The 24,899-nt window shown below is 40.7% G+C and overlaps 1 protein-coding gene and 1 pseudogene across 8 annotated transcripts in view; one reads left to right on the forward strand and one right to left on the reverse strand.

The window, feature by feature from the left end:
- The window catches only part of POC1B (POC1 centriolar protein B), a 103,990-nt gene that overhangs the window by 16,213 nt on the left and 62,878 nt on the right, over positions 1-24,899 (forward strand). For 7 of the 8 annotated variants that reach the window (XR_004031930.1, XM_004089153.3, XM_030819879.1 and 4 more), the window contains exons 3-4: positions 12,206-12,377; positions 17,383-17,562. Coding sequence is in view for 7 of the 8 variants with exons in the window: in XM_004089153.3 (XP_004089201.1) it covers positions 12,206-12,377; positions 17,383-17,562 (352 nt within the window). In the remaining variant the exon portion in view is untranslated. The remainder of the gene's footprint in view (positions 1-12,205; positions 12,378-17,382; positions 17,563-24,899) is intronic. The other variant, XM_030819880.1, reaches the window with a different exon arrangement.
- On the reverse strand, positions 6,278-9,472 carry LOC100590711 (annotated as a pseudogene).

Here is a 24,899-nt window from a genome sequence, read left to right on the forward strand (position 1 = left end):
GCAAACCCAGCATTTTTGGGGGGCCAAGGCAGGCAGATCACTTGAGGCCAGGAGTTCGAGACCAGCCTGGACAATATGCTGAAACCCTGTCTCTACTAAAAATACAAAAAAAATTTAGCTGAGTGTGGTGGCGCACGCTTGTAATTCCAGCTTCTTGGGAGGCTGAGGCACAAGAATCACCTGAACCCGGGAGGCAGAGGTTGCAGTGAGCCAAAATCGCCCCACTGCACTCCAGCCTGGGCAACAAAGTGAGACTCTGTCTCAAAAAAACCAAAACTGAATCCTGAACTCCAGTTAGTGGGATTGTTTTTGCAGTGGTGTGTTTCCATGATTCTGAAACTACTGTTTGTATTTTAGGATTGAGCAAAGATATATTGAGCATGGGAGCCAAGTTTCTTATTGTGGGAAAACAGTCACAAATACGGAAAAAAGGAGGGCAAGAATGTATTCTGTGGTGTTAGATTAGAACTCATGGTTTTTAATACCTATATCAATTGACATACCTACATATAGATAGATAATAGCTTTCTATTTATAGCTAATTTCTTAGTTCTGCCCGTTGAGATTTCTGTCTTCCTTAGCTCTGTTCACTGACACACTAGTAGCAATGAGCAAACATTGTGCCCAGATATTGGTTTCTAAATACCATTATCCATTAAAAGAAATCAGAGCTTTTGGGGTGGAAAAAAAGGCCCATTTCAGGGCTGGAGCAGGAGAAGTACATCTTAGAACATCTTGTAATTCTAGAAAATAAGGGAGTATTTGAAGAATGGAAATACATCAAAAGGACACAGAGGCCAGCTTTTAAAGGGGCTTTCATTTGCCAAATCTGGAACAATTTGAGAGTCAAAATAAATGACAGTTATGGATTATAACCTGTTGAATTAAATAATCTATGCATTCACACTGGTAAAAATAAGTAAATGAGTAAACAGATAAATGGACAAAAATGGATGGTTCTTCCTTACAATAGTAAATACTTTTTTAGAATATTCATTAACTTACTAATTAAACATCAATTAAGTAGCAAATCATAGAATGGTGGGTTAGAAAATTATGAAAGGATGCCAAAATTAGTGTGTGACAGTTTGGTGAGGAAGACGATATTTATATAGTCTTGTCTCTCCATCATTAGTCTGTTCACACACTTCTATAAAGAACCGCCTAAGACTGGGTAATTTATAAAGGAAAAAGGTTTAATTGACACATAGTTTCACATGGCTGGGTAGGCCTCAGGAAATTTAGGATCATGGCCTAAGGGGAAACAAACATATCTTTCTTCACATGGCAGCAGGAGAGAAAAGTGCAGAGCAAAGATGGGGAAGCTCCTTATAAAACCATCAGATCTTGTGAGAAATCACTCACTATCATGAGAACAGCCCCCATGATCTAATCACCTCCCACGAGGTCCCTCCCCCAACACATGGGATTATAATTCGGATTACAATTCAAGATGAGATTTTCGGTGGGGACACAGCCAAACCATATTATGCTACAAGTTACTAATGAATTTCAAAGAGAAAAATAGTAACTTTACATGGTAGAGGTAGGATCACCTAAACCAAGCAATCAAAGTAAACATCAACACTGTTAGGACAAAGAGACATCATGTGCACCCTAATACGATGCACTGCTAAGGGCACAACATAACTTTTGTGATATTCTTGTCAAAATTATATCTTCAATCTAATAAAATTAACAAACATGCTACCAAAATAACAGGCCTATAGTCTTTAAGAACATCAACGTCAATAAAGACAAAGAGCAACCTAAGAACTCTTCTGTAATTTTTCTGTAAGCTTAAAATTATCAAAATAAAAATTTACCAAAAATAAGAGGGAAAAAGGAATGAGGCAGCTCTAGGTATTAACAAAACATTGTCTCCAACATATATCATGCTAAGTAGACTGAGGAGGCAGGATAGAGAGGCAAAATGCAGAATAGCAAGTATAATATACTACCATTTGTATAAAAAGCATACGAGAATAGACACACACACTTGTATAAGCACAAAGAATTCCCAAGAAATTAGTAATGCTGGTTGCCTCTGGGAAGGAGAACCAGGTTGCCAAGGACTAGAAGGAGATTTCATTAAATGCTGTTTTGTAATGTTGGAATTCTGTAATATTGGAATTCTGTTTCAGGTACACATATTGCCAACTGACAAGATACATAAGATAATTTGTAAGAAACAAAAAACTGGAGACAGTAACATTTCTTTTCAGAAAGTAGTGTTCCAGACAGAGCCTCTAAGTAACTGCAGCTGATTTTGGTCAAATCAATGAGTGAGAAAGCTTGGGTTGACTCAACGAAGTTATTGGTACTTAAGGTGACACAAAGGCGGGTGGCCGTTTGGACATTGTGTGACAGAGAAAGAGCAAACATGTTTTCCATTTGCTGTTCTTTGTTGTCACCTCCAGAGACAAAGCACTGACCTAGGTAAGCATGGGCTTTGTTCTTTCTTCTGCCAACAGGGATTTCTTGAAACAATGGATTATTGTTATAGAATATAAATAGTTTTTTTAAATTAGTAGATTACTAGTTAATGTTTTCCATTAATTTCCTCCCTTTTGACATTTTATCTCAAAATAGACCCGTTGAAGATGAATGGTACAAGCTTTGACATTTTAAATTATGTGGTAATGTTTATATAGGGTGTGGTTTAATGGAAATATATGAAAGCAAATTCCAAGTTGACACAGTACAACACTGACATCAATAAGCAAATACATTTTATTATCATGGTATTAGGGTTTGGTAGGACAATTCTTTTCTAAGAAAGAAGGTAAAGGAAGTAAAGAGGGAAATTCAATGTTGGTTTTCATAGTTTTTTGTTTTTTTTTTTTGAGACAGAGCCTTGCTCTGTCTGGAGCAGGCTGGAGTGCAGTGGCACAATCATGGCTCAGTACAGCCTCTATGTCCCACCTCAGCCTCCCCCACCCCCACAGAGTAGCTGGGAATACAGGTGCAGGTCACCATGCCCAGCTAATTTTTTTGTATTTTTTGTAGAGACAGGGTTTCGAGACGTTGCCCAGCTGGTCTCAGGCTTCTGGGCTGAAGTGATCTGCTGCCTTGGGGGTCATATATATTATATAATATGTATTAACTCCCTCCTATTTTCTTCTTTTTTTTTTTTTTTTTTTTTGAGACGGAGTCTTGCTGTCGCCCAGGCTAGAATGCAGTGGAGCGATCTCGGCTCACTGCAGGCTCCGCCCCCCGGGGTTCACGCCATTCTCCTTCCTCAGCCTCCCGCGTAGCTGGGACTGCAGGCGCCCGCCACCTCGCCCGGCTAATTTTTTGTATTTTTAGTAGAGACGGGGTTTCACCGTGTTAGCCAGGATGGTCTCAATCTCCTGACCTCGTGATCCACCCACCAGGGCCTCCCAAAGTGCTAGGATTACAGGCGTGAGCCACCACGCCCAGCCTCCTATTTTCTTCTAATTCCATGCCTTTCTGGCTTTGATCCCACTTTCTTGAGGAAGAAAACACATGGACAAATTCTGATGTTAGGAATATTTTAAGCATATATCTTCAATATTATTCATCCAGGACCAAAGTAAGTCCTGATGCAGGAAATGAGTGAGTTTCACAGCTTTCTGAGCCCCTACTCGACCCAGGAAGCCCAGCTGGAACCTCCTCTAACCTGGGCCCAGGGCCAGCTTTGTGGGTATACCTCCTGTACAGTTGCATAGGGCCCCATGCTTAGTTTAATGCTATGCTATCATTGTCCTGAAGTTCTTTTTTTTTTTTTTTTTTTTTTTTTTTTGAGACAGAGTCTTGCTCTGTCCCCCAGGCTGGAGTGCAGTGGTGCGATCTCGGCTCACTGCAAGCTCCGCCTCCCGGGTTCACGCCATTCTCCAGCCTCAGCCTCCCGAGTAGCTGGGACTACAGGTGTCCGCCAACATACCCGGCGAATTTTTTGTATTTTTAGTAGAGACGGCGTTTCACCGTGTTAGCCAGGATGGTCTCGATCTCCTGACCTCGTGATCCGCCCACCTCGGCCTCCCAAAGTGCTGGGATTACAGGCTTGAGCCACTGCGCCAGGCCTTTTTTTTTTTTTCTGAAATTCTTAATTATTTTCCTATAAGAGCTTCACATTTATGTTTTGCACTAGGCCCTGCAAATTATGTAGCAGGTCCTGATCAGGCCTGATTTTACTATACCTCATTTGACACACTTGTCACTCTCTTGGAATGCTCCTTCTCTTCCTGGACACCACAATGTCCTTGTCCTCTCCTACTTTGTTTGTGGCTCCTTCCTTTGCTCTTCCTTATCTGAACATTAAGTGTCCTCAACCTCTTCTTTATCTATACTGATTTCCTCAGTGATCCCATCCAGTTTACAGTCTTTAGTACTTTCTCTAAGCTACTACTAACAGAGAAAACTTTAGCAATAATAGCTACATTTGAGTATTTTCATGTGGCAGGCATAAATTGCAAGTACTATTTCCTTTAATACTTTCAACACCTCATTTTGCAAATGAAATATCCTGGGCACAGAGAGGTTGAATAACTTGCCCAAGGGCACACAGCAGTAAGTGACAGCATGGATTTGAACACAGTGATTCTAATTTCACAGGGTGTTCTTTTAACCACCACACTGCACAGTCAGAACCTCTCCCTGGGCTCCAGGGGGGTATATCCATCTTCCTACTTGACATTTTCACTTGTATGTCTAATTGGCATCTCAAATTTACTATGTCCACCCCATCCTGTATCACTTCAGATCTCCTCTTCTGGTCTTTCCCATCTCATTAAATGGCACTAAAACTCACTTGGGTGCCCAGGCCAAAATTCTAGCATCTTCTCTTTTTCTCTCCCTCACATCTAGTCATTAGCAAGCCTCATAGACTCTACAGTATATCTTGATTTTGACTCTTTCTCCTCCTTCCAAGGCCCCTAGCCTAGTCCAGACCACTGCTTTCTCCTGACTGGATGATTGCAGTAGCCTCCTAATAGATCTGTCCCTTGCCCCTTGTATCTTCTCCACACAACAGCTAGAGTGATGTTTTCTGCTTTTTCCTAAATGTTTTATTGAAGCATTGATATGTTCCAAAAATTGCACAAATCATATAACTGTAGAGCTTGATGAATCTTTAGAATGTGACCTGCTTATTTAACCAAAACCCAGAGTGAGAAACATAACATTACCAGCATCTCTGGAAGTCTCCTCTTGTGTTCCCTTCCAGCCACTATACTCCCTCCCTGCCGTCCACATAATCACTATATTTGCTTCTAACTTCATAGGTTAATTTTGCTCCTTCTTAAACTTCATATAGTAAAATTTAACACAGTAGGTATGCAACATGAATATATCACAGTTTATGTATTCGTTTTACTTGGATAGTTGGGCTTCTAGCTTTGATCTATTGTGAATAGTATTGCCACAAACACTGTACATGTCTTTTGCTAACCATACGTAAGAATTTCTGTGGGTATATTCCTAGGAGTGGAATTGCTGAATCAAATACTAAGTATATATTCAGCTTCAATAGATATTTCAAAATAGATTTTCAAAGTGGTTATAACCACTAGTAGTATATGAGCATTCCAGTTGTTCTACATCCTCACCAAGATTTGGTGTTATTTATCTTTTTCATTGTAATAATTCTGATGAGTGTGCACAGATATCTCATTGTGGTTTTAATTTACGTTTTCGTGATGACTAATGGAATTGAGCACCTTTTCATATGTTTATTGACCATATGGGTATCTTCTTTTGCAAAGTGCCTGTTTAAGTCCTTTGCCTATTTATTTTGTTGTTGTTGGGTAGTGTGCCTTTTTCTTATTGATTTGTAGCATTCTTTTTAAATTTTATTTTATTTTTTTGTAGAGATGGAGTCTCATTATGTTACCCAGGTTGGTCTCAAACTCCTGTCCTCAAGTGATCCTCTCACCTTGGCGTCTCAAATTGCTGGGATTACAGGCATGAGCCACTGTTCCTGGCTGATTCGTAGCATTATTTATAGATTCTGTATATGCACACTTTGTTGTGTGTTGGATATATGTGTTGTAAATATCTTCTTTGCCACTTGGTGGCTTGCTTTTCTACTTGGTTAGTGGTATCTCTCAGTGAACAAAACTTCTTAATTTTTTCACAGTACAAATTATCATTCTTTTCCTCTATACTTATTAACGTTAATGTCTTTTTTCACAAAAATGAATAAAATTTTTATTTTAAAACATCACAAGTAATTACAAAGACAAATGTCCCAACTATACAAACTGTTTTTCACATATACATATATACACACAAATATTTAAGGTTGGTTGATCTTTCATCTTTTTATCTGAGTAAAAAGAAGAACACTTTCCTCATTCAGGAGATTTTTGATGTTATAATAGTTACCTGACGGAACATAGAACGAATCCCCAGTACTTATTATATAAGGTGTTTCATGTAAAGTACACAAAAGGTCACCAAAGTTAACATAAAAAAACAATATATCCAACATGCTGCTTTCCCTTTTCTTCTTGTGGTCCTAATATCAATTTCCCAGTAGAAAAAAAGGATGTATCCAATGTCTTACATACCTTCAACTCACCATGCTTAACAAAAAATTGATATGTATCTTGTGGCCTTACAAGATCCATGAGAATAATCTCTCTTGTTTCTGGGTCCTTTTCCCTTGTTGGCTGCAAAGGATCTCCAAGAGGTATACCTAGATTTGCCATTAAGCTAGTCTTCTTTCATCGTTATCAAGACAGATCCTTTTCTTATTAGATTTTTTTGTCAACTTTTCCAATATTTTCTCTTGCCTTCCTTTTAGACGATATTTTGTCTGGAGATCATATTCCACTAATCACGAATCCTCCTGATGGCCTTCCTTGATAATCTATTTGCTCTCCTTGCCAGTACTCCAAAGGTTTCAAACGTGTTCTCTTGGTCCTGCGAACATTTGGTGTGTTGGAGGGCAATACTAGTTTGTGATGGATTCTGTTCTTTGGTATCACTTTAGATCGTTTTTTTTTGTTTTTTTTTTTGTTTTTTTTTTTTTTTTTTTTTTGTGAGATGGAGTCCCCCTCTGTCGCCCAGGCTGGAGTGCAGTGGCGCAATCTCGGCTCACTGCAAGCTCCGCCTCCCAGGTTGACGCCATTCTCCTGCCTCAGCCTCTCCGAGTAGCTGGGACTACAGGCGCCTGCTACCACGCCCGGCTAATTTTTTGTATTTTTAGTAGAGACGGGGTTTCATCGTGGTCTCGATCTCCTGACCTCGTGATCCGCCCGCCTCAGCCTCCCAAAGTGCTGGGATTACAAGCGTGAGCCACCGCGCCCGGCCTCACTTTAGATCGTTTTGAGTCATCTGAACTTCCATGAACTTCCTCATCATCCACATCATTGTTATTCTTTCCAGACATTAAATAATTATTATTGAGCCTGGAAGGTCCACTTTGCTCTAAAACTGAAGCCTTATGCTCTCCAGAATCCAAGTTTGACTCTGTTGGTGTATTACATGTATATCCACTGGTCTGAGGCTTTAGGGGAACATTTTGTGCAGTAATAATATTATCTTCATTCTTTGAGCTTCCTGTAGATCTAGAACAATCCAGATTTTTCTTCTTAGCCAAGTCTGCCTCATCACTTTCCAATGGCTCACTCAGCGAACAACTGGAAATTTCATCATGACCAATGATACCTCCAGAACCTTTAGCATTTAAAAACTTCTGTACTCTTTGGCTGTCTTTAGTTGCTGTCTTCTGCCTTTTAAGTGGAATAGTTTTTTTCCCAATATTCTTAGATGACTGATTTGTTTTCTTAGCAGATTTTTGCCTACTGGTGTGATGCACTGGTAATGCATTTCTTATTGACGAATTGCTATAAACAGGACTCTCCTCTGATTTTACCACCCACCAATTAGATGGATGCCTGGAAATTCTTCGACTTCTTGTGACAGTTGAAGTCACTTCTTCAGGTACAAGTTTGTTCTTGGACTCACTGGAAAAGTGCTGCTTTTTAGATTCTTCCTTATCTTTTCTAGTGCTACTTTTCTTGCTTCCCACAGGTGGCATCTGTTTTTTGGAGGCACAATCATTTCCCATCTCTTCGCGCTCTTCCATATTTCTGTCTGAATTTCTTTGAAATTTGTCTTAGGTAATATGTGACGTATGTATGTTTTCATCTTTAGACTGTCCCACATCAAGCTGTTCGTCAGCCGGTTTAGCCATAAATTTTCTTCTCTGGTTTTGTTTTATAGTCCTTTTGCTTCTAGATGATTTTTCTGCATTCTTGGAATACATTTCATATTTTGTAGATCTACAGTCATTTTCTGTTTCACCTGTCAAAGCATAACTTGTATCCAGTACTGTTTTATCAGAGGGCTGAGATGTCTCTACTAGGTGAGGTTTATGGAAATGTTTGTCATTTGCCAAAGTCTTAGCTAATATATTATGATACTTTTCTCTTGACTTTCTATCTTGAAGGAGTGCAGTGCTCTCAGCTGGGGATATGGTGCTTTGTTTCAGAGGCCCTGCCTTTCTTGGTATAGTAATCCAAGATCTACTGGCAAAACTTTGATCTGGCTCATCAATTATAAATTCATCCTCTATCAACTTCATATCATCGGGAGGACACGAATGAGGTGGAGCTATTGCTCCATGCCTGACAATGGATATGTAACTGGATTCACTTTCTCATTTTACTGTTTCTAAAAACAATGTTGAAAAACTTTTTTTAGCTTGTCATTGAATTTCATATTCCGAATCTCGTATTCTATTCTGAGATGATCCTGATGGTTTTCTTTCTTGTCCTTCTGATGTTTTATCCTCTTCATCTGATACTTTATTATCTATTTCTATTTTCCTTAAATTTACTTTATCTTCAAAGTTTAACCTTTTTTTGGTTTTAAGTGACACCTCTGTACTTGAAGGCAGCATATTTACTGAATTTTCAAAAGTGTAAGTCTCTCTCTTTTGGGCACTAGATGGAATAACATTTTGCAATACAGATGTTTTTGCATCCAAGAGAACAGAAGGTGAGCCAACAGATAAGTAAAATTCTTCATCAGCTTCACTGTGATGATCATTTATGTTTCTACTTGACATTTTTTTCGAGTCAGGTGTATTTTTGGAACCAACATCAGTTGCCAGAATTTTCTGACGAACTTCATGGGCCTGAACTGATCTGTTGGTGGCTTCACTTGGTTCTACAACAAACTGCAGAAAGGCTTCTTTCTTCCTTGAAGAAAGTGGAACTGACTTTGGATGTGGTTTCTGGCACTCTTTGCTTGGTGACTGCATACAAGTGTCTTTTATTTTGCATGTTGAATTAAGCACTGATTTTGTAGAATTTGTGCTAAAATCATTGGCAAGACTTTTTTCTTCAAAACAGCCTTGTAAGATTTCCAGAACATTCTGGCCTTGCTCTGTGTTAATGTCACGTGCCCTGGAAGGTCGACAAAATCTTCTTCTGTAGCCATTTCTGAGATGATCCAGACCCGACGCAGCCATGTTCCGGCCCCGCTGAGCTAGCGCAGGTGTCTGAGGTGGAAGCCCACACAGACTTCTTGCTCCAGGTGGCCGAACAAGAAATGAACCGCCGGACTACCAGGCGGCGCCCAAGCAACACACTTAAGTCAAAGGCGACGGCCGCGAGAGCTGGAATCCGGGAGGCATGCGCCAACAACACTTCCCGGCCATTGGCTCCGCCCTCAACAAACACGTTCATGTCTTTTTAAAGCAGTATTTGCCTACCCCAAGGTCATGAAGATATTCTGTGTTCTCTTCTAAAAGCTTACGGTTTTACGTACCACATTTAGATATATATTCTACGTGGAATTAACTTTTGTATGTGGTATAAAGTGTAGGAGTCAAGATTAATTTTCTTCCTTATGAATATCCAGTTGACCCACCACAGTTGTTTTATTTTTTATTTCTTTCTATAATTTATTGCCCTCCTTTGAGAACACGATTAAAAGAAAATCCTTTCCTTATTGTCAAAGTGACACTGTTCGTGACAGTGTTCTTAAACCAGATCATGAGATTCCCCCTGCTCAAAATCTAGAGTAGTTTCCCATCGCAGGTTTTTTTTTCTTTCAATAATTTCAGCTTTTATTTTAGATTCAGGGAGTACATGTGTAGGTTTGTTACATAGGTTTACTCCATGATGCTGAGATTTGGGATACAATTGATCCCATCACCCAGGTAGTGAGCATTGTTCTCAATAGTTTTTCAAACCTTTCCCCGCTCCTTTCCTCCCTCTTCTAGTAGTCCCCAGTGGCTATTGTTGCCATCTTTATGTCCAGTGTACCTACTGTTCAGCTCTCACTTGTAAATGAGAACATATGGTATTTGGTTTTCTGTTCCTGCATTAATTCGCTTAGGATAATGGCACATTTCACTTTAGAAGAAGAAGACACACCTCCCACCATGGCTTCTCCTCCTCCATCTGCCCCCTTTTCAGCTTTCCTCCTACCGGTCTCTTCTCTCCTGTCTACTGTGGAAACGCTGACCTCCTTGCCATTCCTCATTCTTCCAGGTGCTTTTGCACAGGGATTCCTGTGCTCAGAGTACTCTTTCTCCATGTCTCAGCCAGGATCGCTCCCTATTTCACTCACCTCTCTGCTCAAATGTCCTTTCCTCAGAATGGACCACCCAATCAGCCCCCCTAACATTGATGAGTAAATAATAAATAAAAGTCCTCTGTATCTGTGTATTATTAATGCTGTCTTCCCTACTATGTGATTCTTTGAGAGAAGGGATTGTATCTTACTTGCTTTTGTGTATCTCGTTTGCAGCATGATACACAGAACTCAAGTAGTGTCCTGAGTTTATTACATATGATAACTCATTGTTTTCCTTGCTCTGTCTACATTAGCCTTGGATAATTCTGACTCTGCTATAAATCTTTAGTAATTTGGATAAGCTCTGGTGGAATATTAACTTTTTGTATTTTTTTAAAAAGGGGCTGCTAAGCAATATTGTAGCTGAACTCACTTTAACTGTTTTACATGGAAATAATGCATGGGCTGAGCCCAAATGAACTTTGTATGTTGGCAAAAGAACATAGGTTTCAGTGACTTTATATAGCCAGGCCCTATGTTTCTCTAACAGTGATACTAATTGTGTTCAAGTTTATAACATTACATTTTTTTCTAAGCACTCTACAATCCAGATTTAGTGATTCTTATTGACCTACTTCCTATTATTGGGGCCATTCTAGGGCTACATGCATATAATAAAATTTGTTTTTTAGGCAAGAGTTAGATCTACCTTTCATTTGTTTATTTGTTCATTCTTTGTCAAGGCAATTATTTCCACCATTGATTGCATCTGTTTTCCTTTTGGTAAATCCTTAAACTGTTGTCTGACACACACGATTCTTTTATTAATTCTTTTATTAATCATCAAATGCCATTAAATTATAGAGCAGAAAGAGACTAATAAGATCATCTTATCCAGCTATAAAAGTATTACTGGATCAGTTGATAAAGTATAGTTGGTAGATTAAAATATTGCATCTTTAATAATCAGCTTCATGAAGCTGCTAACTGTGCTATGGTGTGTTAAGAGACTGTCCTAAATCTTAGGAAAAACACACTGAAGTATTTAGGAATAAAGATGCCTTGAGTTGCATAACTTACTCCTAAATGGTTCAGGAAAAAAAAATATGTATGTGTTTGTGTGTGTGGGTTTATGTGTGTTCATGTACAAGGAGAAACAAGTACAGAGCAAATTACAAACCAAATGAAGCAAAACATTAACAAGTAGATTTGCGTAAAAGGCATATTAGTGTTATTCATACTATTCTTGTAACTTTTCTGTAAGTGTGAAATTATTTCCACATAAACAGTTTGAAAAATTATCTCATCCACCCCCTTAGGAAAAACATTCAGTCCTCATGACATCATGACACAGAGGTTAACTAGCTTTCCATTACCCAGAGTTAGAAACAAAACTGACTCTTAGTCCTGTGTACCCTCTGTTACACTATGCTGCGGCCTTCTAGTAAATAAAGTTACTGAGCGCTAATCGAATATGGGGCCAGTCATCCTGCTGTGTGCTTACATAGGACACAGCCAAGCTTGCATATTAGTGATGTACTTTTGAGTACCTTTAAAAAGTAATTTGGCTATTACCTGGGCAGCCTTACAACCTCCAGCCCCTCTATTACCTGGACACCTTGTTATTAGATATGCTGCTCATTGTAATGAGACACACCTATGTTTGCATTTTAACAAACAGTGGTTTTGTTCTTCTATTTCTTGATAGCTACTGCTTCTTGGGATACCTTTCTCATGCTATGGAATTTCAAGCCACATGCTAGAGCTTACAGATATGTGGGTCACAAGGATGCTGTAACCAGCGTGCAGTTTTCTCCACATGGAAACTTATTGGCGTCTGCCTCACGAGACAGAACCGTGAGACTCTGGATTCCTGATAAGTAAGAGAAACAAATAAACACTTGATATCCTTTGGATTTGGAAATGTGAAAGAAAGCTGAGCCCGGCTGCTGCTCATGCACTGCTGCCTGCACTATTAGTCTCAGTCACATACAAGGCATGCTGCCCTTGTGGTAAAGTCAAACTAATTCATATAATTTTTTCCTCAAAATTATGTCTTCTTTTTGAAAACTATTTCCTACCATGGAAATATGCTTAATATGTCTTAAGTTTTTTTGAGGGAGTAGTGGTAGCTATCAATCCCTTTGTAGATCTGAGGTAAGCTTTAGACTATCTCCCCAGAATGATACACATCAGTATGTCTAACCAAAAATTCACAGTTTATTAACTTCCTAACGCCTGTTCATGGATCCTTCAAGGACCCTTGGATCCCTATTGAAAACCCTGTGCCTTTGATTTGATTTGTATCACTCATTATCGGGGTCCAGAATTTTCTTGTTAAAGAAAATTTCTGACAAAAGTATAAACCATTGGATTTGTGTAAGGTCATATGCGTTATAACAAATCTCTGTAACAGAGACTTTTCAAACCCTAACTAATGGCCCATCTATTTTAAGTAATTATTGAGCCATGATTTTTAAAAATGTTTTTAAGCTTTAAAGTTTGTAAATTTTCAAACATACATGAAAATAGAATGAATAGCATCACTCCCCTCCCTCATATTCCCATCAATCAGCTTCAACAGTTGTCAGGATTCTGCCCATCTTGTTTGATCTACACCTCCCCTCACTTTTTCCCCTGGAGTACTTTTAGACAAAATCCTACATATCATATCATTTCCCCCCATAAATACTTCAGAGCAGAGATCCCCAACCCCTGGGCCACTGACCAGTACCAGTCCATGGCCTGTTAGGAACCAGGCCAGAGCTCTGCCTCTGTCGGATCAGCAGCGGCATTAGATTCTCATAGGAGCACAAACCCTATTGTGAACTGTGCATGCGAGGGATCTAGGTTGCACGCTCCATATGAGAATTTCATGCCTGATGATCTGTCACTGTCTCCCCTCAACCCGGATGGGACCATCTAGTTGCAGAAAAACAAGCTCAGGGCTCCCATTGATTCTACATTATAGTGAGTATGTAATAATAATAGAAATAGGGCTGGGCTCAGTGGCTCACACCTGTAATCTCAGCACTTTGGGAGGCCAAGGCAGGCGGATCACCTGAGGTCAGGAATCTGAGACCAGCCTGGCCAACATGGTGAAACCCCGTCTCTACTAAAAATACAAAATTAGCCAGGCGTGGTGTCACGCACCTGTAATCCCAGCTACTCGGGAGGCTGAGGCAAGAGAATTGCTTGAACCTGGGAGGCGGAGGTTGCAGTGAGCCGAGATCGTGCCATTGCACTCCATCCTGGGCAGAAAAGAGCAAAACTCCTCAAAAATAATATAATAATAATAATAATAATACAAATAAAGTACATAATAAATGTAATGCACTTGAATCATCCCAAAATCATCCATCCTTCCCCCTGACTCCCTGGTCCCATGGAAAAATGGTCTTCCGTGGAACTGGTCTCTGGTGCCAAAAAGATTGGGGACCACTGCTTTAGAAGATAAGAATTTGAGTATTTCCTTGACCCTGTCGTGGCAGGATTTGACTTGTAGTCTGTGACTAAACAGGCCCTGGCACTCCCAAATGAAGGAAAGCTCATGGGCATTCCCATGCCAGTGGGTGCTTTTTTTCTGCCACCACCCAAGGGGAACTCTATGCTGAGAAATCTGAATATATTCCAATGGTAGTGAAAACTGTTGAAGAGAAGTGACATGTTAAAATGGCTGGCAATGTAGCAGGGAATTTTAAGGGACAAGGAACTTGTTTGGGGTCCAAGAGGAGAAGCATGTTCCAAAACCCTTAACTTTGAGAATTTAGAACTAGCTTTTTTACTATCTTCTGCACAGCATAACTTCAGTCTCCCTTTACTAATTCAAGGAAATGTCAGTGAACAAGCTGTATAAGGGTAGATGAACTAAAAGCTCACTGAGTCATTAATTTGTCATAGCTCATCTAAATACAATGATTAGGCTTGTGTAGGTGTCCCTAGTTTCTCTTTCTAAATCATGTCATAGTAGGGACAGAGCAATAATGGTGGATCGTGGCAACGGGAAGGAAGATGATGTGTCAGTTATCTATTGCTGTATGACAGTCGCAAAACCTTAGTACCTTACTACAGAAACAATGATTTGTCACAATTCTGTGGGTTGTCTGGATGGTTCTTTTGCTTATATGGTGCAGGCTGAGATTACTCATGCAGCTTCACAGAGCTGGCAGATGAGTAGATGGGCTCTGTTCCTCATTCGTATGCCTGGGGCCTTGGTGCGGGCTGTGGCAATGGCATCTTGGTTCTCCATGTGCCCTCTCTCCAGCAGGATAACCTGTAGTTTTCTCACAGCATGACAGCTGGGTTCCAGGAGAATCAAACCAGAAGCTGCTAGACCAATTAAGAACTAGGCCTGAAACTTGCAGTGTCACTTCTGCCACGTTCTGTTGCTCAAAGTCAAGTCACAATACCAGCCCAAAGGGAGGAGAAATAAACAGACTCCACCTCCTTTGAAGCAGAGAGACATGCGTGTACAGGGACGAGATGAGTCACAACACCTCCTCTCACAACACCTCCCCTCAAAAGTCACAACACCTCCCCTCAAAGGGAGGGGAAATAAACAGACTTCACCTTTTGTGAAGCGGAGAGACATGCATGTACAGGGATGAGATGAGTATTGGCAGCCATATTTGCAGACAGACACCACAGCTGGTGACCAGAAGGCAAAGAAAGAATAGGGAGAGGCTGGGGGCATGGCTCGCACCTGTAATTCCAGCACTTTGGGAGGCTGAGGCAGGAGGATCACTTGAGGCCAAGAGTTCAAGACCAGCATGGGCAACATAGCGAGACCCTGTCTCTATAAAAAATAAAAAAAAAATAAAATAAAATTAGCACACCTATAGTCCTAGCTCCTCAGGAGGCTGAGGAGGGAGGATCTCTTGAGCGCAGGAGTTTGAGCTGCAGTGAGTAGTGATTGCACCACTGTATTCTAGCATGTGTGACAGAAAGAGAACATGTTTCAAAAAATAAATAAGAATAGGTAGGAGCAAGCCTGAAAGCAAGTCTGGCCCAGAGTTGGTCACAGTGGGCAGTCAAGAGAATTTAGCTGAAAGGGCAAGTAAATATGTAGGAGGGAGAGAACCTATATTAAGTTAAGATGAGGAACTAGAAACCAGTTAGGCACCAGCACAATAAACACAAGGCACTCCTATCTTGGTTTCTTCTGTGTTTCCTGTTGAGACTGGATCCGGTGCTTGGTTTCGCCTATGGCTGAGAGGACAGCCTTTTAGAAAGGAAGCAAACGAACAGCCTGCTGGAGTGGAGAGTGCAGAACTAAAAATCAGGGCAGATTTTGATGATACTGATGGTCTGTCTCTTAGCTTCCCTGTCATTGCAGATGCCTTTTCTTTTCTTTGTTTTCGCTAGGCATTATGTTTGGATTCAGGCCAAAATATACTCCTGATTTCCACTCATGAAATTTACCCTTGAAACTTCACTGAGCTAGTCCCTGGATGCTCCCTCCTAATTTTTGTTTAATAAGTATTTCAGTTTTTCCTGAGTAATATCATATGTCAGGTGATGGAAATTTATGATAAAGTCACCTTTCCTCCCTACAGACCACTGGAAGGGTAAGCCAGGTTGGATCTACGAGCCTTTATTGACTGTTCCGAGTGGAATTCAACATGTATTGAGTTCTTTTTATGTGCTTGACATATTGCTAGATGCTAGTCTCATAGAGATGAATAAATCATCATTCCTGTTCTTCAGAAATGTACTGCTTAAGAGGAGACAAATCATTCTTTAAAAAGTCACTGTATAATGTAGTAAGCAAAATCGTTGTAGCAAATAGGGAGCCATTAAGCCTGTCTGGCTTGGCCAAAGGAGTCTGGGGATGGGGGAAATAGTCCAGCCTGAGAAAGCAGTAAGTGCAAAGGCAGGGGTGTGTTTGAACGGCTGTGACTGTTCTGAGTACAAAGTTCAGTGTGAGTGGCAGGATGCCTCACCAAAGCACTTGGGCATTGTGCTTTCTTTTGGAGAAGAGCCAGTGACACATTTACACTGGGATTTACATGCTTGGAGTTACGCTCTTAGCAAGGTAATAAGCACAATATGTAGGTGACTGGCAGGGGACAAAAGATTAGAGCAGGGAGACCAGTTAAGAGGCTTTTGCAATAACCTAGGTGAAGGATGTTGAGGATATATCTACCTTAAGGCACGCAGAGCCGACATAGAAGAGGAGGATTCAGAAGATATTTAGGAAGTGAGGATGATATGGTTTGCTAACTTACTGGATGTGGGAGAGGAGGCGGGAGGAGTTGAGTGTGACTTCAGGCTTCTGGCTTGGACACAGGCGGATGTCACTCTGACCAGCCAAGGTAGCAAAACACAGGATGAGGTGCAGGTGTATGGGAGATCAGTGTGAACATTTGAACATCTGAGACACATATATTGTGGCCAACTAAATTCTGTTGCCTGATGTTTTTCAAGCATTTATGACAATTTTCCCCACAGGGTATCTTGAGTATCAATATGATTTTCTAAATGGGAAAATTTCTAAGTTGTAGATACAATGTAAGGTGAAAATGCCTTGGCAACTTGGGAACACTGACACAAAGTAGCATTTACCACATATCATCTTGTAACTCTAACGCTATCTAGCCTGCTCCCATTTTAAGGTTTTCTACTTCTCACACGCCTCACATTATTTTCTCCATCCTTTTTTTTCTATTCTTTTCTGCCCTTCAGTTCTCAACACCTGAAATTTCATGGAAATTTCAGTGTTGTTGAAGAGTACAGTACAACATAGCCCTTTCCTACTTTTGTTAGGTTTTACAAGAGTTAAACCATTTTATTTAAACTATTTTATGTTTCAAAGTCTGCATTGTGATTAAGTATTAACTATAATTAAATCAAATGAGTTATAAATATTAAACTGTTTATTTCCAGGAGAGGAAAATTCTCAGAATTTAAAGCTCATACAGCTCCAGTTCGAAATGTAGACTTTTCAGCTGATGGCCAGCTTCTAGCTACAGCTTCTGAAGACAAATCCATAAAAGTATGGAGCATGTATCGCCAGCGCTTCCTATATTCCTTGTATCGACATACACACTGGGTACGCTGTGCCAAGTAAGTGCAAAAATTTTCATATTAAGATTTCCACATATTTTTTCTACTTCATGTTTGCTCCCAACTTCCAGAAAAAGGGTTTGAGGACATATTCATTCATTTATTCATTCAACAGATATTTGTTGTGTGACTGCTTTGTGCGGGAACAATAGTAAACAAAATAGTGAAAATCCTTGCTGTTACATTCCAGAGAGACAGACAAACAAGCAGGAAAATAGAGCAGGTCAGATGGCAGTAAGCACCATGGAGAAAGAGCTGGGTTAGAAGGGGGCGCGTAATTTTTTTTTTTTTTTTTTTGAGACACGGTCTCTTGTTACCCAGGCTGGAGTGCAGTGATGCTATCACTGCTCATTGCAACCTTGACTTCCTGGGTTCAGGTGATTCTCCTACCTCAGACTCTGAGTAGCTGGGACTACAGGCCTGCACCACCACGCCTGGATAATTTTTTGTATTTTTAGTAGAGACAGGGTTTCACCATGTTGCCCAGGCTGGTCAGACTTTTAGTTACTACGTTTTTCTTTTAAAGGTTTCAGCCAGTTTTTGGCTCTAGCCATCTCAGAATTATTTCTATATATGCCATATAGCTGTGTGGCTAAAAACATGGACCCTGGACCTAAATATGTAGGTTAAAGTTCCAACCCCACTACTTATCAGCTGTGAGACCTGTGGGGAAGTTACCTAACTTCTCAGTACTTCAGTTTTCTTACCTATGAAAATAAGATGATGATAGTAGTAACCTGCCACATAGGTTGTTACGGTATTCAAATGAGTAAATATCTGGATAGCACTCAGAACGGTGCCCCTCACATAGTAGTCAGTATATAATTCTTAGCTGTCATTCTCATCACCATCATTGGACATCTCATTCTTATTAAATTTATAAAGATACTTTATAACTTGAGTTGACAATTTTTTCCCAACCAAGGAGATAATGCACGATGGTCCCAAGAGGCTGATCATTTGTATTGATGTATAAAGTGATGCTGTAAATAAGAAGAGGAGGCAGAGAGCAGAGGTTCAGGCTCTGTTCTGGGATGGGTCAGGTATGAAGAGAGTTATTTAGCCCCCACTGTGAGCCAGCTCTGGGTATGGTTGGCAAAGGAAGCGTATTCTTCACAGGGAGCTGCACAATAAGCAAAAACATGACTGTTGATTTAACTAAGCAAAATAGCATGCCTAAGTTCCACCCTGAATAATAATAATAGCTGTTATTGGCCCTGCGCAGTGACTCGCGCCCGTAATCCCAGCACTTTGGGAGGCCGAGGCTGGCAGATCACTTGAGGTCAGGAGTTCAAAACCAGCCTGGCCAACATGGTGAAACCCCGTCTCTACTAAAAATACAAAAATTAGCCGGGCGTGGTGGCAGGTGCCTGTAATCCCAGCTACTCGGGAGGCTGAGGCAGGGGAATCGCTTGAACTTGGGAGCAGAGATTGCAGTGAGCTGAGATTGTGCCACTTCACTCCAGCCTGGGCGACAGAGCCAGACTCTATCTCAGAATAATAATAATAATAATAATAATAATAGCTGTTTTTGTCCAGTGCTATGTGCTCCTGTTTCATTCTAAAATGAAGGCGCTTTCTAATAACTCTCATACCTATGTATACATCGGTCATCAGAGGGAATCAGCAGACCATGTAGCCCTGAGGGTACAAATTTGACATGATGTTTAGCCTGATTCCTGTAGCTGAGGTATTAGTGGAGTGATGGTGGCTGATATAGTTTTCATTTTCTAATAACAAGAAGGAATATTATCAAGTTGTTCATGTAAGGGAAAATTTTTTATGGAAGTAAATTATAGGAGATACTGTATTCGTTGTCCTTGTATTGAATCATCTACATATAAGTCTTTTATCAAAGGGTAATCCTAATGTAAGACAATAATTTATGAAAAGTCACCAATAATGTGAAATTTTGGTCTTCAAAATATTACTTTAATAAGCATAGTCACTGCCCTGTACCATATAGCTGTATTAAGTATGTAGAGATGAAAGACACAGTCTTGGCCTCAGGGAGCCGATCGTTAGTTCAGTGGGGAAACATAGATACTAAATAATTATAAAACGGTGTGTCCTATGGGAAAAAGTGGCACAAACGATGATAAGGGAGTAATAAATGAGTGAGCATGGAACAAGATTTGTGCGAGGAAAAGTCAAGAAAGCTGTTTCAGGCCCAGAGCTGAGGGGAGAGAAGGGAAAGAGGAGGCAGCGGCATATTTGTCAGGTGCGAAGAGGGAAGGCAAGCTGTCTTCGTGAGGGAGCCAGGAGGAGCAAAGCACTATGGCCTGCAGGTACATAGTGTGCTCCAGGAACATTAATTATTCAGCTGTGGTCAGAACACAGGGAGCATATGGGACAAAACTATCCAATATTCATATGCCTGCCTGCACCACAGCATCACCCCGGAGCAAGTTGGCTCCCTGTTCTCAGCCTCTGTGGAACTTGCGGGTATTGAGGCTTCTCTCACTGGACTGAGGATGAGAAGTACCAGTTGATGGTGTTTGGGACTGAGTGATGCCATAAGACTACCTCTCTTCCAGCTGGGTGCTATTTAGGGAGAAACTCTGGAACTGGAGAGGAGTCACTGAAAATGTTCTTCCCCTTTATCAATTCGAGAGAAGAAAACGATGGTGGAACTCTGCACTTCTGTCTGCCTAGCATCCATTCCCTGTTTTCTGGTAGCAGTGCTCAAGCTTGCCCTGAGGAACCAGCCTGCCCCCTTGGTCCCCTCTATGTCGTGTGCAGGAGTGGCCCTATTTCCAGTTCCAGCAGCAGAGAGTCAGCTCAGGCTCACCCACGGAAACATAGCATCCCCTCCTGGAGGAGTGAGTCTTGTTGGAACCATGGGCCTTTCCTCTTGGTTGGCTGTGTTTAGGCTTATTTAAGCCTGTGACTGCTGAGGGACACCCTGGGCAAAGAACTGACCTAAAAATAATATTAATCCAGAAGAGAGCAGAGCTGTGAGATGAAGACAGAATGAATTTCTGTCTAATCATATGATTTGGTTTCTGTATACAGCCATACCTGAAAGTATTAGAGAGAGTGTGTGTATGTGTGTCTGTGTGTGTGTGTCTGTGTGTGTGTGTGTGAGAGAGAGAGAAAGAGAGAGTCTTTAAAAATTCCCTTTTCCTTTTTGGTTTATCCTAAAAAAGATGCTTTCCATAGGAAGTGATACTGGAGCAGAGCTTTGAAAAGTGAAATCTTCTTACCCGGTCAAGACATTTGTTTTATCTCCATCCTCAACACTGCTGCTGTAGTTTTAGCACCATTGGCCTTTGTGGAGACTTTTGCAGGAATCTCCTAAATGGTCTCTCAGATTACAGATTCCCTTCTCCCACCCTCCACCCCTGCATCTCTGCTTTTCTGAAAAACAAATCTGGTCATGCTGTTTCTCGCCTTAAAACCCCTCAGTGACTCCTTGCCCTGGCGTGTGTGCACTGCCCTCCTATCTTTCTTTTGTCACTTTCTGTCTTTCTTCTGTCACTTTCACCATTCACCTTCTTGCAGCCAGACAAGTCTCCTCAAGTGTGAATGACCCTTTTTGCCTTGTGCCTTTCCATATGGTGATTTCCATGCTGGGATGCCCCCTGCTTCCACCCTTCCTTCACAACCTGCTCTGCATCTCTTCCTCCAAGAAAGGTTTCTACCTCTCCTGGGCCAAGCTTATTGTGACTCCTTTATGCCACCACATTGCCTTTCTTATGAGGTCTGTTTGTCATCTTAGGCCTCTCTTCCCTATTAGACTTCGAATTACAAGTATTTATGTTGTATTCTCTTGCCAGGCACTGTTCTAAGTTATATGAATACAGCAGAAAATAAAACACAAAATTCCTACTCTCGTGGAGCTTCCTTTACTGAAGAGAGACAGACAGCAAATATATTAGTGATAAGTACTCTGGCGAAAAATTACGTAGGGGGTAACAAGATGAAGAGTGGTGGGTTTGGGGGTGATCTTTTACATATCGAGGTCAGGGAAGGCATATTTACCAAGGTGATGTTTGAGCCAAGACTTGACTATATTGTGGAAGTTAGTAAGGTTGGTGTCAGGAGAGTGTTCAAGATAGGTCAGATACGATCTGAGAAGCACTGTAGAGTATCAGCTACAGAGTGGGAAAGGGTCAGAGGTTGTGCAAAAATATGGTTGAATGAATCAGTGAAAGGTTGGTGAGTAGGCTTAGCTTTATCTCTAAAGCAAAGGTAATTTTCATGGATTTCTTCAGAGAAGAGTTATTTTTGTGAATCTTTTCTAGCAAATCCAGAAGTACTGGTGGATGCATGTTTTGCATGGAGATGTTTATATGGCTTCACTGCTTTCTTTGTCCATTTTGGTTGACTCTTGTTCAGTTGGCCAGTTGCTGACTTGGCACACCTGGCCTTCATGGACTGTCTTTATCTTACCTGTACCTTAAGGTTCTGAGGGATTTTTTTTTAACAAATCAGTTTTCTTACTGTTTGGAGTGAATGATTAATGTGAAACTCTGCAGAGGCCATCCTCCAGGAATGTTCTTTGATGAATAAGTTGGTTAAGTTTAATGAATAAGGATTTCATCTTCTTGGCAACTTTTTATTTATGTACACTACAACATGCTTACAGATTCTTTCCCATACATTTATTATAATATATCTTCTTGGCTTACCTTATTGCAGTTAGAACAGGAGAGTTTAGACCAATGTCTAGAGGGCCTGATTGACCACCGAGACCCAGCCTCCCAGAGTGTTTTGTGCATCTTCCCATGAGAACTTAACCTTGATGAAATCATTCTAATCCAGGACTCTCAAAGACGTGCAAGACTAGAAGTCCTATTTTCACTCTATACCTGAAGGTGAGAAAGCTCTGGGGAGCTTGAGTCATGTTTAATAAGTTTAGGAGAGTCTGAAACATAAGTCAGATGCCAGTTTACTTATTTGTAATGACAATGCTAACTGCCAGAGAGCCTGGAACATTTGCATGCCTTAGTCAGGGCCTTCTTCTTTTTTTTTTTTTTTTTTTGAGACGGAGTCTTGCTCTGTCGCCCAGGCTGGAGTGCAATGGCAGGGCCTTCTTCTTTTGCCAAGTCAGGATATAATCAGAAGGCTTTTCAGTGAGCCCTGGAACTAAAGCAAGAGTTGTTTGTAGAAAAAATCTTGTTAGATAGTTTTCTTAGGTTAGGATAGTGAGGTGGGCCCATCTCCCCATCCACACACCTGCTAGTGATCAGTACTGCTGGTCAGGCACCCATCCCCTGAGCCAGGATGGAGGCTGCTGACCAGCTCTTGCTGTTTGCTTGTTGCAGTTGTTGCGCACCTCCTCTCTGTTGACATAGTATCTTTCAGGTGATGCAGTACAATGATTAGTTTCAGCAGAGAGGCAGCGTAGAGTAGTTAAGAGCCTGGGCTCACTAGCATGTTACTTGGGCACATCACATTCTCTGGGCATTAGTCTGCTCTCATATAAAATGAGTACAATGGAAGTGCCTTCCTCATAAGGTCACTGTGAAGATTAAATGAGTTAATGAATGTAAAGTGCCAATTAATGTCAGCTATTAACTATCCTCACATGACAGTCCTCCCCCTAGGGATTATACTGGAGCCACTGTCAGCTGATATTCAAAAGTCGTTTCACATATTTGCAGATAGTTTTGGGGGTTGCTAATATAGATGGCTACTATCATCTATTAAATGTATGTTGTGTAGTAAACTTAAAAAGAAGGTCCTTTTATTTCAAAGTAGTTGGGTCTGAAAATCTCTGCCTTTTACGTGGAGTTCTTAGTCTGTTTAAATTTATGTAATCAGTCCTGTGATTGGGTTTAAGTCTACCATCTTACTGTTTTCTATTTATCCCATTTGTCCCATGTGTTTGTTATTTCTTTATCCTCTCTCCTTTTGGATTAATCAACTATTTCTTAGTATTCTACTTATCTATTTTATTGTTAGCTTTACTCTTTGTCTTTTTTGTTTTGTGGTAACCGCTAGAGATTACAATATGCATCCTTAACTTATCACAGTCTACTCTTGAATTAATTTTATGCTGTTTTATTTATAATGTTAGAACTTACAGAACTGTATCTCCATTTACTTCTTGACCATTTACACCTCCATATGGCGTAAGCTCACAATATGTTAAGTAGCCAATTTTCTTTTAAAGAAAATAAGAAACAAAAAAGTCTTTTATATTTGCCCCCATATTTGCTACTTCCAGCATTCTTTATTCATTTGTGTAGATCCAAGTTTCCATCTGATATCATTTCTCTTCAGCCTAAAACACTGCACTTACCATTTCTTGTAGTGAAGGTCTCCTGGTGATAGATGACTTCTCTCAACTTCTTGTTTATCCTTTGTAAAGGATATTTTTGCTGAGACGTAGAATTCTAGTTTGGCAGATAATTTTTTCTTTTAGTGCTTTAATGATGTCATTTACTGTGGTCTGAGTTTGTGTCTCCCAAAAAATTCATGTGTTGAAATCCATACGCCAAAGGTGGTGGTATTAAAAGATGGGGCCTTGGGGAGGTGATTAGCTCATGAAGCACACCCCTCATTAGTGGGATTTATGCCCTTATAAAAGAAGCCCCAGAGAGACCCTTGCCTCTCACCATGTGAGGACACAGCAAGAAGGTGTCATTTATGAGCCAGGAAACAGGCTGTATTAGTTTGTTCTCACACTACTAATAAAGACATACCTGAGACTGGGTAATTTATAAAGGAGAGGTTTAATTGACTCACAGTTCCGCAGAGCTGGGAGGCCTCAGGAAACTTACAAATCGTGGTGGAAGGGGAAGCAAATACATGGTAGCAGCAAGGAGAAGTGCTGAGCAAAAGGGGGAAAAGCCCCTTATAAAACTATCAAATCTTGTGAGAACTCACTCATTATAAAAAGAATTGCATGTCGGACACGGTAGCTCACACCTGTAATCCCAGCACTTTGGGAGGCCAAGGTGGGTGGATCACCTGAGGTTGGGAGTTTGAGACCAGCCTGACCAATGTGGAGAAACCCCGTCTCTGCTAAAAATACAAAAAAAAAAATTAGCTGGGTGTGGTGGAGCATGCTTGTAATCCCAGCTGTGGGAGGCTGAGGCAGGAGAATCACTTGAACCTGGGAGGTGGAGGTTGAGGTGAGCCATTGCACTCCAGCCTGGGCAACAAGAGCGAAATTCCATCTCAAAAAAAAAAAAAAAAAAAAAAAGAATAGCCTTAGGGTAACCACTCCCATGATTCAATTACCTCCCACCAGGTCCCTCCCACGACAAGTGAGGATTATGGGAACTATAATTCAAGATGAGATTTGGGTGGGGACACAGCCAAATGGTATCACAGGCCCTCATTAGACACCAAATCTGCTGGTGCTCTGATGTTGAACTTAGCCT

Source organism: Nomascus leucogenys, chromosome 10, assembly GCF_006542625.1.
Source record: "Nomascus leucogenys isolate Asia chromosome 10, Asia_NLE_v1, whole genome shotgun sequence".
Classification (NCBI taxonomy): Eukaryota; Metazoa; Chordata; class Mammalia; order Primates; family Hylobatidae; genus Nomascus; species Nomascus leucogenys.